This window comes from Parasteatoda tepidariorum, chromosome 10 (genome assembly GCF_982258835.1).
Source record: "Parasteatoda tepidariorum strain Cologne lab strain chromosome 10, Ptep-v5.0, whole genome shotgun sequence".
Taxonomy (NCBI): Eukaryota; Metazoa; Arthropoda; class Arachnida; order Araneae; family Theridiidae; genus Parasteatoda; species Parasteatoda tepidariorum.
Window position 1 is genome coordinate 79,266,381 of NC_141764.1, and position 17,987 is coordinate 79,284,367.

The 17,987-nt window shown below is 27.1% G+C and overlaps 1 protein-coding gene across 10 annotated transcripts in view; it reads left to right on the forward strand.

Moving 5' to 3' along the window:
- The first annotated feature begins 248 nt into the window (after nt 1-248).
- Mi-2 (chromodomain-helicase-DNA-binding protein Mi-2 homolog) overlaps nt 249-17,987 on the forward strand; it is a 73,439-nt gene continuing 55,700 nt past the window's right edge. Inside the window, exons 1-9 of one of the 10 annotated variants that reach the window (XM_087153124.1) lie at nt 249-393; nt 5,984-6,294; nt 6,876-6,965; nt 7,310-7,595; nt 8,851-8,954; nt 9,200-9,382; nt 11,352-11,495; nt 13,804-13,980; nt 14,965-15,021. In XM_087153124.1, the coding sequence (XP_087009250.1) occupies nt 309-393; nt 5,984-6,294; nt 6,876-6,965; nt 7,310-7,595; nt 8,851-8,954; nt 9,200-9,382; nt 11,352-11,495; nt 13,804-13,980; nt 14,965-15,021 (1,437 nt within the window). In that variant the 5' untranslated portion in view covers nt 249-308. The remainder of the gene's footprint in view (nt 394-5,983; nt 6,295-6,875; nt 6,966-7,309; nt 7,596-8,850; nt 8,955-9,199; nt 9,383-11,351; nt 11,496-13,803; nt 13,981-14,964; nt 15,022-17,987) is intronic. The other 9 variants (XM_087153125.1, XM_087153126.1, XM_087153130.1 and 6 more) reach the window with 9 other exon arrangements.

The following is a 17,987-nucleotide window of genomic DNA, read 5'->3' on the forward strand; positions in this document are numbered from 1 at the left end:
AAACAATATTTAAAAAAAAAAATAAACATTCCATATTAATTATAGTTTCGAGCAGGGCTTGGGCGCAGTCGCGAATGCGCTATTTCCTAAAAAAAATTTTTGTTCATATTATTTTTCCGCAGAGCAGCATACGCAGTTTTTCAAAAGGAAAAATAAGGTTTTAAAATCTCAAAATGAGAAGCCAGGTAACGCATGCGCAGTTTTTTTCTTCTCTTCCGAGGGGGGGAATGAGGATTACCATTTCCCATATAGACGTCTTCTGGAAGTGTTTGTAAGTGCTTACGTCGGATACACCATTGAACTCTAAAATGCCTACTCCTTTACGAAGAGATGAAGAATTATCTGAAGAAAATGATGTTGGCGTAGATGACGATGAAGATGATTCTTTAGCAGGCAAGATTTTAAAATAATTTGCAACTTTTTTTTTTAAACGTTAGATCAAAAATCGCTATCATTCTTATCGTTCGCGGGAACTCAATTGGTGTTTTTTTTCTTCTTATCTATTGCTTTGATTAACTGATTTTACTCACCGATTTTAAATATAATGCTGTATATTGAGTTGCATTTTTTAAATATTAGATTAATTTTATTAATTTGAATAATTTAAGCTGATTTACTTTGCTTTATATACGATGTTACACGTGAAGACGTAGAGTTGATAGTAAATCACTTGCCGGTGTGTGAAACCACATGGGTTTTGTTTTGATTGTGTCAGATGAGTTATAAAATGCCTATAGAAGTTATTTTTAATAGTTTTAAAGTGCTATGAAGTTGATGATTAAAGCGATTAAAAACAATACAATTTATGTTATACCGTAGAAGAAGGAGAGGAGGATAAATATTAGGATAAGTATTACTCATTAACATATTAATATGGCGTAGCTGGTTGCGTCCGGATCGAGGCTGTGAGCGAGTCCACTGCTACTTTGGGCAGCTTTTAAGAGGGGGGAACAAGAGTATTGTAATCTTTTTGGAAGACGTATCGACTCTTGGGGGTCAACTTTCATATTGATTTTATTTTAATAGAATGAATAAATGCCATTTCTTGAAATCTCATCTAGACAATTGTTAGCGTCACCCTCCATTTGCAATTTAAGTGCATTTTGAATAAATAAAGGTTTATTAGAATAAAAAGATTTTATTTGTGATTCATTTTGTCTCTAAAAATAGAATGTTAATTTTTTTAAAAATTTCATTTAAAGCGTCACCCATTTCTTCAACAAAGAGGGCGTCATCACCATGAATAATTTTAAAATTTAATAATTTTCAAAAATGAAATGATTTATGAATTAAAATTTAAACTGTGTTAAACCTGTTTTTTTATTTTCTAAATTTCATAGATTTTATGTTTGGCTCTAATAAAAATTTCTAAATTGTTATGTGAATTGTGAAGTTTTTAAATTAATTACTAATGAAATGAAATTATAAAAATGAAATTAAAAAATTGGCAAGTGAGCTCATAAGAGAAATGATATACAATGTGAAACAAATTATTGCAATCTGTTAACTTTATTTAGAACTTAAACTGTAACAAAAAAGATATTTGCTTTTACTTTTAAAATTTAAATTTTATCAGTTCAGTTATTTGTAATAGATCTTATGGTGTGTAATAGATTTTGACCTGTTCATAACATAAATAAATCCTATTGTACTAAAAAGAAAAATTAGATATTTTTTGGATATGTTGTCAAGAATTTTTTTTTTTTTTAAATATTTTTTTCTTATTATAATAGCTTCTTTCCAATAATACTTATCCTCTTTTAAAAAATAAAAACTTAATCTACAATGTCATGAAATCCGTGTTAGTTTTCGTCACAAGTTAAAATGATCAGCTAAAATATTTCATTCGATATTATAACATTAAAATTTTTTAAATATAACTTTATTGCATGATTATTAACGAAGTTTAACTTGACAATATCAATCATATTTTAAAGCCATCTAATATTTGCCTTTTTACCCTAAACATAAAGGATTTAGGATCATAATTGTTATTAAATATTGTGAGTGAAGAGTTGATAATTGTATATTGCAGATTAGGAATATTTTGTGCAGGGTTGGCTGATTTAAACCAATATGGTTTAAACCTATAATTTTTTTTACAAAAACATCTTTTTTACTTTTTTTTAAAATCTTTAAGTTACATTTTTTATTTACATGAATAGTTTTAGCTTGAATTAGCACTATCTTAAAAAATATAAAATTTTCTCATTAGATTTCTGTTTTTAAGTTTAAATACTATGGAGAATCTGCATTTCTACAAATAATTTTTAAATGTGTAGATATCATAGCTTTCCTGCAATAATATCTATTTGAATAAGTTGCAGAAATAAAATTGATAATTAATAATTTTTAATAAAAGAATTGATGACTGATAAATATAGCATCATGTAATCCATTAAAGTAAGTTAAATTGTGCTTATGATTAATAAATAAATATAGCATCATAAAATCCATTTTCTGACATTTATAATAAGTTAAATAGTGCTTAGTGGGTCAGTTCCTTAACACTGGTTTGGGTACTTGCTCCTAATAGCTCTGACTATGTAACAAACTGAAAAGAATGACCAAACCAAATGTAGAAGTTTAAATCAGTTTTCATTTTAAGAGAAGAGTCAAGATATTTTTTCTTCTTCTCTTTTTGTTATAAATCGACTATTTTATGTTGAATTCAAATTCTTTGAAAATTTAAACCTTTATTACCAAATCTTTTAATACAAAATATTTTCAATAGTTTACTGACAGTATCTTTTTGCCACTTTTATTATCACAATAACAATTCATATTAAATGTGCATTTTGAAATTGAGAATTTGATTGGTGCATTTAAAGTAAAATAATCAAACCACATGCAGTAGAAATGTTCTTAAGTTTGTCAAATTGATGAATTTTATTTATTTTTAAGATTTTAACTTTTTATTTTATTTTAATTTTATGAACAAAATATTTAAAATATTGATTCGCATGGAAATTATGAATTGAATCAATTGAAAATTCAACAATTAGGATAAACCTGCCAAATGATAAACTTCTCAAAAGTTCAGTTGCTAAAAGCTCCGTGGTATTGGAACAGAACTAATGTAATTATTGAACAAGTTAAAATAAAAAGTTAGTGAAACTTCTTTTTAAAATATTAGACTATCGAAAGCATAAATGGAAATAAGTGCTGGTCTAAGTTTTATACATCACTTTTCCGTTATCTTAAGAAATTTTTCTGTTGTCAGTATTCATTTACAATATTTTCATCCCAGAAGCAGAATATTTTCAAATGTTCTGCAACAAGACTTATTAATTTAAACAACTGTTCTGCAAGTATTTCGCAGCGAAAAAAGTCAACTTTACGTTAAAATACTATATTTTCATTTATTAAAATATAGGATCATACACAGATACACTGCATTATTTTTTAAACCAAGGCAAACATTCTTGATTTGTTACTTTTTCAATAACTTTTGAAGTAAAAAATTTTGTTAATGATGATGATGAATTATTAATAAAATGCCTATGATATGAAGGTCCGAACATTAAAATAAGGGCTGCCTTAAAAATCTTTCCAAGGGACAAGTGCCCAGATGGTGCACCATTTGCAAACACAAACATTCGCTGGTCTGTTGTTCCAACAGCTTCTTCATTTCCATCGAAAGCATTTGGTCTTTTCGAAACAATTCTGTCAATCGTGGATCCCCACGATTCACAAATTGCTTCTGAAATGGGAATGGAAAATATAAAAAGTCATAAACTTTATGAAATTTGAAATCTCTGAATATAATTCTTTTATAGCTTTCTTTAGAAGCTCTCTTGATAAAAATGGTTACAGAAGTATTCAAGATACAAATTGTTCTGCAGGACTTCGTTTGTTCTGCGACGTACGTCGCAGTTTTAGGCACTTTCTGCTTCTGGGATTTTCATTGTATTTAATTTTATTTAATGCTGTATTAATTTAATAAGCAAGTTGCAGACTAATTATGATAAGGAAAGAACCAGAATATTTTTCGGTAAAGTATGCATGTACCAGACTACTTTTAAAGAGGGAAAACAACGAACTAAAAAAAAATTAATATACTATGAAGTGCACTTAGGACGAATTTTATTTATAAAAAAAAATTCAATATTCTATTTTTAATTCTAGAGTTTAATTCTAAAAATAAATTAATGATTTTTGGCTGAATTCTATCAATGGAGTACTGAGCAACTCAACAGTTTGAGATCAATTTTAGACTATCTTAACGGTACTGTTGCATTAAAAAAATGATCACTATCAATTAATTAATGTTCTTGCGTACAAATATTTTTCTAACATTTGCTATAGAGCTCATTACTTCATTAATGAACTATTTAAAGTGGAGTTTCAATAATTTTGACACCAAAACCTAGTGAATATGTGTCTTAGTATTTGTGTTCCAAGGTAGTTTTCTACACAGATGAACTATTTGAAATTAAAAAAAAAACATTAGAATGAAAATTCAAATGATTTAATTAAACTAATTATTTTAAAAACGGCATTAATATTCATAAAAAATAAGATTGAATAATATTTTATTTTATACCAAGTAATTAATGCTAAAATATACCTTTGCATAACTATTTTTTATATATATATGTATGCAGCCAATTTAATGTTTTTAATCCTTTTCTTTATTCTATTACTTTTAAATATTTTTTAATTAAAAAGAACTTGCTTTCATTTAAGATTAAAAAACTTTAGTTATTTATTTTTATTCAAAATATTAATTAATAGTTAGACAGCCTTATGTGTAAGAAGAGCCATAAGATTTATAACTGTCTCTTAAAGGGAGAGGGATACTTTTTTTTGGATATTGAGATTACAAAATTTAGGTAACATACCAGGGTTCTGTCTACGTTGAATTTACTACCGTTTAGCGGTACCTTCACAAATTCAATTTTAGGAGAAACGGTTGTTTCACAAAGTACTTTTTCTTAAAATTTTATTTTTGTATCCTTAAGAAACGATAAATCTATATTTTTACTATGTTTTTTTGTTAATTTTTTAATATCATTTTTAGTTATTCATATATTATGTCTAAATTTTCACAAAATAGGTACCTCTCAGAAAAACCTAGATAGACCCCTGCATACAAATACCTTAATGTTTCTTTCTGCTACGGCTATATTATTGAATATGGTAGTAAAGTAAAGCATTCTAAATAAACTCTAATAAATTTTATTTCTACTGAATAAACTGAAATTAAATTTTGAAATATTTTGCATCGTCCTTAGTTTCATAAATTGAATGCAAGATAATGAAAGTGCAATGACAAGTTGACTCATTGGTGTAATCTTTTAGCTAGCTTAAAAAGGGTAGATAGGGTTACCACTCCACAAGGAATTTAAAAATCATCTAAAATATCAAAGAAAATGTAGGGAATTTTGAATTTTTCATTAGAAAGTGGGAGTTTTATTTCATATTTTTGTTTTTATAAAAATGCAAGTCTCTCAAAGCTTAATCTATGAAATATTTAAAGATGATGGTTTATCTATATTATATTATTTCCTTTATTATAGCTTTATTATTCCTTTATTATTGTATTATGTTGAGCTGTTCCTGACTAAAACTAACATCAATATCCTAATATAGCTCCAAAAGTGCTGTGAATTTGTGTTTCATCTTGGTATATTGTGATGTGCAGGGAAAATACGGGGAATTTTTTCTCTCCAGTAATGAGTGCCAACTCTGGTGGAATAATTTTGGAAAATATTCAGATTTTGAAATTATAAAAATAACAGTAGTATTAAGAGAAAACAAGGAATTGACAAATAAATTCCTTTTTTTTAACATATGTAAAATAAACCCATTAAAATATTGTTTTATTTATTTATTTTTTAACGCCTGAAGAATTTTTTATTTTTTTTGGCCAGCTGGACAATTAATTAGTCATCTCTTTTGTTAAAGACACAAAATTTATAACTGTCAATTACTCTGTAAATCATTGTTTTTAACAATTTCTGTTCCTATGTTATTTTAGGAACTGAAGAAGATGAACTAGATGATGGTGACGACGATAACACTTTACCAGAAGATCAAGATGATCAGGATGGGGATGAAGAAACCCCTGATACACCCCAAGCTGACGAAGAAAATTCAAATGGTCCACCTGAGGAAAATGAGGCCCCAGCAGCAGATGAGGAGGATGAAGATGAGGAAGAAATAGAAGAAGCTGAAAGTCCTCCTAAACCCAAGAAAGAAAAAGCAAAGAAACGTAAAGCCAAAGGAGACAGCGAACGAAAAAAAGGAAAAAAGAAGAAAAAGAAAAAGGCTATGTCAGATAGTGGAGAGGTAAAAAATAAAATAAGCATCTTTATATTTAAAATTGTGGAAATTTTTTTTATGGCAGTTAATAAAATCAAGAATAGAGTTCTTTGCCTGAAACTACTTTTATTATGGTTATGTATAGGCTTTGAAAATGTTTTTGCATCTTTGAGGAACTCTCAACAATAGGAAGAAAAAATTTATTCACTGCACATATTCTAAATATGAATTTTTTTTTTTTAAATAAAAATACAATGCTTAAAAATATTTTTGGGGTACTTCAAAAATACTTTTTTGTTTTGTTGAAAAATTGGACTACACACCCAGTTTTGCACGCTGTGGGTGCAAAAAAATATGTAACTTAGCTTAAAAATAAGGGATATAGGTGTATATTTTATTTATTTTAAATAATAGTTTTTCGATAAATGCTCTAACGATTATAAAAGCGGTTAATAAAAATTTGCCATAAGTTTGACTCTGGTTAATTTTGGTTGAGATGGCGATTTATATACTATATATTCATATTATTTTTATGTAAGTAAGTTATTAAATGTTTGTAAAAAATATTTTTATGACTTGAAAAAGTATTAAAAGAGAAACTATTTCAGGACAGTGATAGTAAATCTGCTGTTGGGGGATCTGATGACAGTGATTATGTTACAGAAAGTCGGAAGCCTAAAAAACCCAAAGTTGAAAAGGTACTTTTTGTGGCATAATTTTTATTGTATTTATTTTTTAATGGATACAATTAATATTTCATATCCGTGTCTTATTTGGGAAAATATCTTTATTTTTTCAACTAAGTAAGATATTTTTTCAACTAAGTAAGATATTTTTTCAACTAAGTAAGATATTTTTTCAAGTAAGATATTTTTTCAAATAAGATATTTTTTCAAATAAGATATTTTTTCAAATAAAATATTTTTTCAAATAAGATATTTTTTCAAATAAGATATTTTTTCAAATAAAATATTTTTTCAAATAAAATATTTTTTCAAATAAGATATTTTTCCAAATAAGATATTTTTCTAATTCTTTTTAGCCATTCCAGGCTCAGAAAAGTTCAGCTGATATATGTGCAGAGTTTAGTTTAGAAGATGTTGTTCTTGATTATACAGATGAAGATTATCAGACTTTAACAAATTATAAACTTTTCTCTCAGCATATTAGACCTATAATTGCTAAAGCTAACCCAAAAATAGCAATATCAAAAATGGTTACTCTTATATCTGCAAAATGGAGAGAGTTCCTAGAAAATAATCCCAACCGAGAAGCCATCTTGGATGAAGAAGATAGAGTAGTGGTCCCTAAACCTAAGCCTAAAGAAGGTACTTCAAGTCTTAACTTTTTTATTTCTGTATATGTGTGTTATATATGTGTTTATATGCTTAAAGTTATTTTAGATTTTGTCGTATTGCTGGGTAAAAAGTGAAAAAAAAAGAACTATTTTAAAAATAATAAATTAACCTTGGCCATTATCCTTGGCGTATCTCGGCAGTATCCTTGGCAACCTTGGCGTATCGTATATAAAAAGAATAGTTGATCAGCAATAACCCAATGAAATGATCATGATACAAATCTAAAAAAAGAACACTAAAACATAATTCTTCCTATTCTAGTTCAGTTGGGAAAAAAATATAGGCCAGTCATTTTTGTAGGTGAAGTTAAATATCTTTATTTAGCATTTATCAATATCTGCTCTGCACAAGAACTAGACCAGGCATCTCATTGGTGATCTCCGGAATTTGTGTCGAGGGAAAACAGCAATATTCATGAAGGAGTGGTGATCTGGTCGGAAGCCGAGGCCCGTTTGTCAAAAACCATCAGATCGTAGGTGGACGATGCTCTAATTAATCCACTTATGAAAACGTGTCATTTTTCTCTAGGCTCAATCAAATCGAAATGCCAAAAATTTTAAAAATTATTGTTGAAAGAACTGTAGATGAATTTATGAAAAGCTCAATGGCGGGCATTATATAGTAAATTTCATTTTGACAAAAAAAAACAAAAAAAAAAAAAAAAACGGTGAGACATGATGTGGTTTGCGTCATTTTTCCAAGCACCCAAGAGGGGGGAACATGAAGAAAGTTAAGCAGTCTGCTTAGCATGGAGCTGAAACTGATACAAAAATCGAATACATGCGTTTAAGATTTAACTGTCCCCTAAGTAGGAAAAAGCTAAAGATAAGTTGCATTTAGAAAAAATTAGAAGTTACAGTTAGGACAGAAGTAAAAAGGTAAAATAAAAGTTCAAGTGTTTAAAAATTTAAGGTAGTTACAGTTACAAAATAAAAGAAAGTGTAGAAGTAAAGGGTCTCATGTGGAAACTACAAAGAAAGCTGACCACCTGCCATTCATGGAATTGAAGAGGAGAGAACATTTCAAAGCACTTCAAAAGGGAAAGTGTAAAAATACAAAATTCATTGCAGGGACTATATATATTTATGATCTAAAAATTAGTGAGTGATACAGTGTCAAGGATTATACTACTGCTAACATTTGTAAAGTTTGTTTTATGAAATTGTATATTTTTCTGTGAAATATATGCCAATAGTTGTGTAAAATTTTATGAATTTTTTTACAGAAGTGGAAAAAGCGCCCAAACCAAAAAAGTCAAAAAGCCGAAAATCAGTTCCTATGTTAAAAATAAAACTTGGCAGTTTTGGTAAAAGAAAAAAGCAAAGTTCAGTAAGTTTTTTTTTCTTTTTCTGTTCATCGGTTTCAATTAATTATGTTTTTATTATTTTTTTTTTTACTTCTAGTCTCCTGTTTTTTTTTATTGCTCATAACCAAGCATAAATATGTGGAAATAAATGCTTTTTATTTATAGTATGTTCTACTATTTAAATAGCAAGAATATTTTTTTAAAAAGAAATTGCTGAAAAAGAATTTTAATTTGTTATTAATAATCTTTATTTTTTTGCCTTTTTTAGGAAGAAGATGAAAGTTATAGTGATAAAAGTGATGCTGATTTTGAAGCAGCATTAGAAGAAGCTCAAAACATGAGTCCACCTCCCGCTAAAAAGAAAAGTAAAACTAAGAAAACTAAAAAGAAAAAGAAAACCAAAACAACGGCTAGTTTTCCTGGCTCTGAGGGTGAAAATGATGGATATGAGGTAAGTGTCCATGCTCTGTACTTGTATGGAAAATGTTCATACGCATATTTTAACCTTTATTATTTGAGAAATTCACTACAATTATTAAACATTATCACTGAACCAAAAGCTTTGAAGCATAGATTTAAGATTTTTCAAAAAGTGGACTATCAGTAAGTGTTGTGATTAATCAGAGGTTAATCAATGTGTGTAATGAATTACTCATATACTGGTGGTATTTTGTGGAATAAGTTTATTTTGTGCCTGCAGTTAATTTTACAGGTGATCTGTAGATTTTTATATAATGTTTTATATTGTATTATGATCTTCATGTTTACAAAATTCAAATAGCCATTTTCAGGTTAAATGTTCAGTTACATGTAATAATTGTAGTCCTAACTATGAAATTGAGCATGTTTTCAAAGGCTAAAGGAAGAAAAAGAATTAAAATACTCAATGATTTTGAAATGAAAATGAAATTTGGTGGTCCAATGGAACCATCTAGGTATTCATTTAGTGGTCCAAAAGCTTAAAATGATAGACAAACTTGATTAGAAAAAAAAAATCTAGTTTTACAATTGCAGACAAACTTGATTTAAAAAAAAAAAAATATATATATATATATCTAGCTTTACAATTGCATAATGTATGGTATGGTACACACATCAAAAATTAAAAGCCATCTATTACACCCAAAAACTAGTTAGGTTTTATTACCCCACAATATTGATTGAAGATAAGTATTTATTAAAATAAGTGAGAAAAAAAGAAAACTGAAATAATATTAATGAATAGACTAAACATTACAGGTTTAAATGCTGATACCTAATAAATAAATGGAAGAAAAAAACAGAGTAAGTAGGAACTAATAAAATATTATATCAAAGATTTCAGTTTAAAAATTGTTAAATTTAAAATATCATCAATTTTAAAATAGCATAAAATGTTTTATTGATTAATAATTATACCTTCAGTACATTAATGGAAAACACAGCTCATGTGTAAAATTGAAATTTCAGCATTTAAAATTTTTTTTACCAAACACTTTTCATTTTAAAAATTTGGAAACTAAAACCCAATCTATGCTTAAAACAAAATTAGTACAACAAATTTTTTGTTACCATTTTGTAACTTCCAAACATTTTTCAATGTGGCAATTTTGTTGCCCTGCCTATGATTTCAGTGTAGAACATATGGCAACAATTGTCACCCTAGTGGCATGAACTCCAATGATTCTTATTATAAATCTTTTTGCTTGGCATTTAAAAAAAAAAAAAAAATTATTAGTGGACTTTTTTTTTAATTTGAAATAAAATAATTTTAATTCTTCAAAAAAGAAAAAATCATAAAATAAAATTAAGCTCAAAAAATGCTTGATAGAGAAAGAATTAACTATTTAAGAAAAAAAAACAAAAACAAATGAGATATCGAAGAAAAATTAGTAAAAAATTGGAAAAAACAGCTGACAACTTTATGGGTGAAATTCTTTGTTTTTTCTGAACACCTTGTCTTGCAAAATTTCAATGTCGAATCTTTGTTAATCCATTTACTTTAAAAATAGTCCAACTTCCTAATGTTTTTCTTTTCAAATTTTCTCTATCGTTATCTGTAGAAATCTGGTTGGTTTACACTATACTATGGTCACAAAACGTCAATTGTGTCTTTTTTTTTTTGGTTGTGCGTGGCAATCCGATACTGGTTTATCAAGAGACTACTGCATTTACTATTATAGTATTTAACTAATTACTCTTTTAAACTGTTGAATCAAACATTTTTCGTGAAATATGTGCCCTCCGATTTAGAGATTAATTGTTGAATAGTTTTTTTAACCTAACACTTGAAACATTGTATACTTATAATTTGAATTACTCTGTATCATTATTATGCTATATTGTTTATGTAAGTTTTTTATAGACATTTTAACTATTATGATACTTTTAGGGCACTTAAATTTTTAGTGATTTTTAAATGCGTGTTCTTTGAATTTCAGACAGACCATCAGGACTATTGTGAGGTCTGCCAGCAAGGTGGTGAAATTATTCTGTGTGACACTTGTCCCAGGGCGTACCATCTGGTATGCTTAGATCCAGATTTAGAAGAACCCCCTGAGGGTAAATGGAGCTGCCCACATTGTGTATGTTACTTTTTGTTATAAACCATTTACTTTTAAAATTATTAATCAGATAACACTAAGTAGTTTATAATAATTAAAAAGAATTAAATGCTTAGATATGATATTAATAGAAATGTACTGTCTGGTGTAAGATTTTCGGATGCAATTGGATGTTAGTTTCGAGTTTTTGAAACTTATGAATTTTTGAAACTTATAAATTGAGGAAAATGATTTATTTAAACCAGATTGTTTCCTTTCTATCACCAGGGGTCTGTCCAGGCCGAATTTACTACCGTTTAGCTGTACCTTCACAAATTCAACTTAAGGAAAAACGGTAGTTTCACAAAATACTTTTTCTTAAAATTTTGTTTTTGTATCCCTTAAGAAACGATAAATCCATATTTTTACCATATTTTTGTGTTGATTTTTTTAATATAATTTTAAATTTTTCACAAATTATGTCTAAATTTTCACAAAATAGGTACCTCTCAGAAAAACCTAGACAGACCCCTGATCATTTGTTTTCTTGTTTATTTAGATTTTAAGGTTCTCAATTGTGAGTAAGAAAGAAGTGCTCCCTGAAAAACAAAATTTAAATCATAATTGCAAGCTTATTTTTTAATTAATGATAAAGTATTAAATATACACATTTGTTTCAACATAACAAATTCATTCTCTCAACACATTAAGGTAACAAAGTTTTACTGGATTCATTTTCTTAAAAATCTATTCTATTTTATTTATTCATTGCATATTATATTGTTTGCATTTTGTTATGTAGATATATAAGAAGTTTCATAATGATCGCCCTTAAGATAAACTTTTAGAATTCTTTTTTAAAGTAAAGTGAAACAAGTATACATTGGTAAAAAAAAATTTTTAAGCTAAGAAAGAAATAGATCAAAATCTTTTTAATCGTCTCAGAAAGATAGCACTAAAAATATTCTGAGTGAGAGATATAAGTGAGACAGAAAAACTGAAAAGCGATTATTCAAAGCATCTCCAAATTATACATGGTGCATAGCGTTTTTAAAAAGTGCTTAAAGGTGCTTATTTCCAATTTTTGTTTTTTAAAAGCTCTTAAAGGGGCTTTGCTCATTGGGTTTTTTCACAATTAATTCAACCCCAATATATTTCGTCGTATTGTCAGTCCGTAGTGTATGAAAACGCCATTCGTTTTACATTATTCAAAATTTCGTGATTTTTGACAATTGTCAAAAACAATGCAAATTTTTTTTTTGTTGACATGACGGTTAAAACAAAATAAAACTGTCAACTGTCAAATTTCCAACCCTGCCTAATTATGGTATTTTTTAAAAGTGCTTAAAAATATTTTTTGAGTGCTTGAAAAGTGCTTAAAAGGTGCTTATTTTTTGTTGTATAATTTGGCTATGCACCCTGTTATATAATTCAATTGAATATTAATGTTTTGATGTTTTTCTATCTTGCCTTCTATAGTAGTGATTTGACTGTGGATAGTGTTTTTATTTCCTCACTCAAATATTAGTTAGCAATATCTAATATTTATACTTATTTACTTCATTTTTAACAATGATTCTTTATATTTTAAGGGTGGTGATCATGGAGTACCTCTAATATCTTTGTTTGTTTAATTATTTTTGCTAAGTATGTAAATTAATATTGATAGCCAATTGCCTTTTGTCTCTCATTGATATGCAATATTGACATCTTTACTTAGATTTTTATTAAAAAAAGAAATTGAATCTATGTAAATGAATTGAATATTAAATTAGGTAATACAATTTTTTTTCATTGCTTTAATATATAGCATCTATGTTGTATTTCCCACCCTTTTGTATAATTGTTTCTTTCAATAGCTTAAATCTTTGTAATTATTGTAATTTTTAAATGTCAGTAGCTTTTGATGAGTGAGACATTTCAACTAGGATAGCATAACTGGATGGGTATGATGTTGCAGTTCAGGTAGGCTATAGGCATACTATGAGCAACCCTTATTTATTAATTTTGTGTTTTTATGATGCTAGACAAGAATTTATGTAGCAACATAGCATCTCTCCTCTCCAATGCTCACTAAATCTACTTGTTTCTTGATCTCTTAAAATATTTAGCTTGAAAGAAATCGTTTAGAGGCTTAATTTAAGATTATAATTCTCAAAATTGCATTCTTATATCTATTAATAAATGATATTGATAGAGGCATAATTAAGATTCTAATTCTCAAAATTCCATACATATCTATTAATAATGATTAGTATTTGGGATTTGTGAGGCATTTTGAAAACTATTTTCATTCATTCCTTCCTCCTAAAAAAGATAAAGATTAACAAAAGCATTAAATATTTTTCAGGAAGGGGAAGGTATTCAAGAGCAAGAAGAAGATGAGCATATGGAATTCTGTCGCGTTTGTAAAGATGGTGGAGAGCTGCTATGTTGTGATAGTTGCCCATCAGCTTATCACACACACTGCTTAAATCCCCCACTTAAAAATATACCCGATGGCGAGTGGCACTGTCCACGATGTTCGGTAAGAATAGTAAATTGTTTTCGTATGCATCAAAATCATTCTAATATAGACTATCTGCAGGTTGTGGACAGACTATTGAGTTTAGATTAAATTATTAAGTATTATTTATATTCACGAGTACATAGTTATTTCAGCAGTTTTTGTTTTTGCAGTCTAATAATAATTTTTTTTTTCAGAAGTTGTATAATATATAATTTTTATCTCTTGATTTGCACACTGTAAATAAGCACTTCTAGACATCTTTTTTTTTACGATTTGTAATTGTTTTATATCTTTTAATTTTATGCATGGTCATATTAACATTTAATGTTTATTTTCTTACAATAATGCATATTCTTTATTAATTGCATAATGCTTTTAACTGAAATTCTCAGTTAAGACATTTTTTAATTTTTGTATTTGCTTAAATATTTATTTCTTGGCATTTCTTTTTTATTTCCTCCCTGCTTTTTTACGTTCCTTTAAAAATAATTACTCTTTATATTTTTGCCATATTTTTAAAATTTGCTTTTTTAATCTTAAGTTGAAATTTGTTGAATTAAGTTGGAAGTTGAAACAGGTAAGTTTAGTTCAGTTTAACTACATTTAATAAATAACTCATAAAAGCTCAAGACATGAAAAAAAGCTCTTACAAATTTCTTTGAAAAATTAGATTTTCAAATCTTAATATGTTTATATTTTAAGCAAGTGTGGTGATTGAAATTTGTGTGTGTGTCAAAATTTTGTTCTTTAAATAAAAGATTTGGTGATTAACTTGACCCCTTATAAAGCTTAAATACAACATAGCTTGCTAATAAAGAGCATAACTGGGAGTTTAGATATCTGAAGTGTTGAAAAAGCAAATTTTTTAAAACTGAAGTAAAGAATAAATATCTTTCCTTAACTTCTTCATTGGCATGCAGTGAAACTGAGGCAAAAAGCTATGGCTATATATATTTTTACTGTGTGCTACTTATGATAATAATGTGGTATTTAACTTTTAAGGAAGGGTCTGTAGTGAAAGAAATCCCTGTCAAAAAGAAAATTGAAGATGAGATAAAGGTATGTGTATAAAATTCGTATATGGATATGATCTGATCGAAATAGGGCTTGGATTTTGGTTTTCCAATCTATACTGCGCTTGAGTAGAGTAGTATAATTTATCTTAGCCAACATTATAGTGGTCTGTTTGTAGAAATTCTGCATGCATATATGATGTGTAAAATCTTTCTTAAAATATTGTACTGATATATAATGTTCTGTGATCAACCTTTTTAGCTGTTCTATTTTTATAGTTAAACATTCTTCTCTTCAAGTGTATAATTATTCTTTTTAACCTAGATTGTTTAAATTTCCTCGCTGTTGCCTTTTTCAACAAAAGATTATCAGATATCTGAATCGAATGATATAAAAAAACAATTATTAAATTTTTATTTTTTCCCCACTTGCTTTGTTGTGCATTGCTTTAAAATTATATAGTAGCTTATTATTTACCTTTTCTCTCGCTTCAAAAAGATTTCTAGTTCTGCAGTTCCCAGTTGTTTTTGGATGTCTATTTTTTTTTTCTTCAAAAAAACTTCTCTTAATCAAGATTAGGGAGTATTTGACTCAGGTTAATTTTTTATTTTGTTTTGTGGGAAGAAAGTATATATTTTTAATGATTGTTTATTTTATTATGTAAGGAATATTGAGAAATTTAGTGAGTAAAAGTAATAGTTCAAAGCAATTTTTCAGCATCTGGTATTTGTGATTATGCTTTGGCAATTAGTAATTATTATTTATTTTAGATAATACTGCAAAAACAATAGTTTAATTGAAATGAATTATTATCTGCTAGAGATCTTATAAGTAATTCCAATTATGTAATTTTTTATTGACAATTAATACAGGGTGGCCACCCACCTGGAAAACCTTGAAAACCTGGAATTATCAGGGAATTTTTTTATACTGGAAAAAACCTGGAAATATCAGGGAAATTTGGATAAAAACCTGGAAAAATCAGGGAATTTTAAAGAAAAGATGGAAATTTTTTCTTTGATAATTTTTTTAATTTCACTAATTTAAATTATTTACTAATTTTCTTAATTTAAATTATTTCATCCATTATATCCACTTTTTTAACGGAAATGTATCGCCAAACAGTTGAAATATCATCAATTTAGCTATACTTTGCTTGCATCAAAATTTGCTCCATTACAGCTGTTAAACTAGAATGCCACATAAAATTCTCCTACTGTTGCTAAACGAATGCAGAAACCTTTGACCACTATGGGACTGTGCAATTTAAGAAAGATTCTGGTGTAGGTGGAAAAAGATTTAGGATATTAGCTTCTATTTTTAAATACTGTCTTTGGGCTGAATCCATTTATGGCTCAAGTTTGTTCCGATGCTTTGGTGGTAATTTTTTTTACTATTTTGGCGAAATGTTTTTGTATTTTTAACTTTATAAAATTCTCCAAAAATTAGTTGGTCATAATTTGATAATAGATTTTGTATTGCACTCTTTTTCTGAAATTCTTTCTACTCCTATTCAAGGAAATCTGTGAATTATCTTTTCTCAGCAAGCCAACCAATCACACATTTTTTTACCATCGCTGACAGCAATGTTTGTCGATAAATCGTTACAATTGTTGCATTAATGCTAATTTTTATATAACACATTTTTGAAAAATGGTTTTTTTAAGAACCAACTATATATTAATATTTAATTTTACTCTTTCGTTGGTCAAGATATGATTTTTGATTCAAAATTTTGTACCAAAACATTTGAAAAATAAATAAAAAATCTTGCCAAATTGTCAAAATAACATTTTGAATAAAATATTTTATAATATAGACACTTTTCTTGTACACATCCTACACTTAATAAGAAAAAAGAAACAAAAACCTGGAAATTTTAAGATTTTTATCTGGAAAACCTGGAAAAATCAGGGAAATTTGAAATCTGATTTGAGTGGCCACCCTGTAATAATTTTTTTTTATTTTGGCTTTGCTTAACAAATTATATTTTAAAGAGAGTGTTGTTGAAACTAATTTAAACAATTTTCATCCATTAAATTTTTTAGACAGTGAATTTTTCTTTAATTTTATTGATTTTTTTTTATTAGCGTATTCTAGCTTAAATGATAATCAGTTTGTTATATATTGTATGTAAGAATAATTTTTTAGCTTGGCATTTTGATACAAAATATTAATCTGTTATTATTTTTACTTTTATGAGTTTGACTAATTCATAAATCAAGTTAATAAGTTTTTAAAAAGAAATCAAACTAGTTTTAGATTGCTATAATTTTTAGCAAGAGATTCTGAGTAGAAAATAAATCTTATGCCTTTTCAAGAACATAGTTGAATAAATTATTTTTTAGAGTGTAATTTTTATTTATTATTTAAATTTTTTTATTTTATTATACATTGATAGATGAAATAAGCAGTTTAACTTTTTCTCTTCGTTATAAATTTTTAGACTATGATATTGCGACCTTATTAGAAATATATTATTTTACATAGTTTAAGACTACTGTAAATGATTTTAAATATTATCATCTTATACTTGACATTACTGGTAATTATTTTTTTTTTAGTCAACAAATAGACAATAGTCAACAAATTTTCTATTTAAAACAAAACAAAAAAAAAAGTTAAAAAAACTATCAAATTTTAAAGTATTGATTTAAAATTGGTTGTCATAGCTTTAATACTCTATATTTTTTATATTTTTGACTTTGTCTCTATATAGGACACTCCTAATAATGTGAGTCTCTGTTTATTTTTCATGTATGTAATTGTATCAAAGATAAGTTGAAATAATATCTTTATAAATAACTTCAAAATTGTGATTATTTTGTTCCTACCCTATTTAAAATGATAAAATAACTCAATTAAATCATATCTATACAGAATTTAGGATTAAATATTACATTTTAGGGTAGCTGATTAAGCAAATTCTAGCACTATTTCAATTCAATATGGCTAGTGTTATAGCTTGAAGGAACGATGCCAAATTATTCTACAACCTAACCTAATTTCAG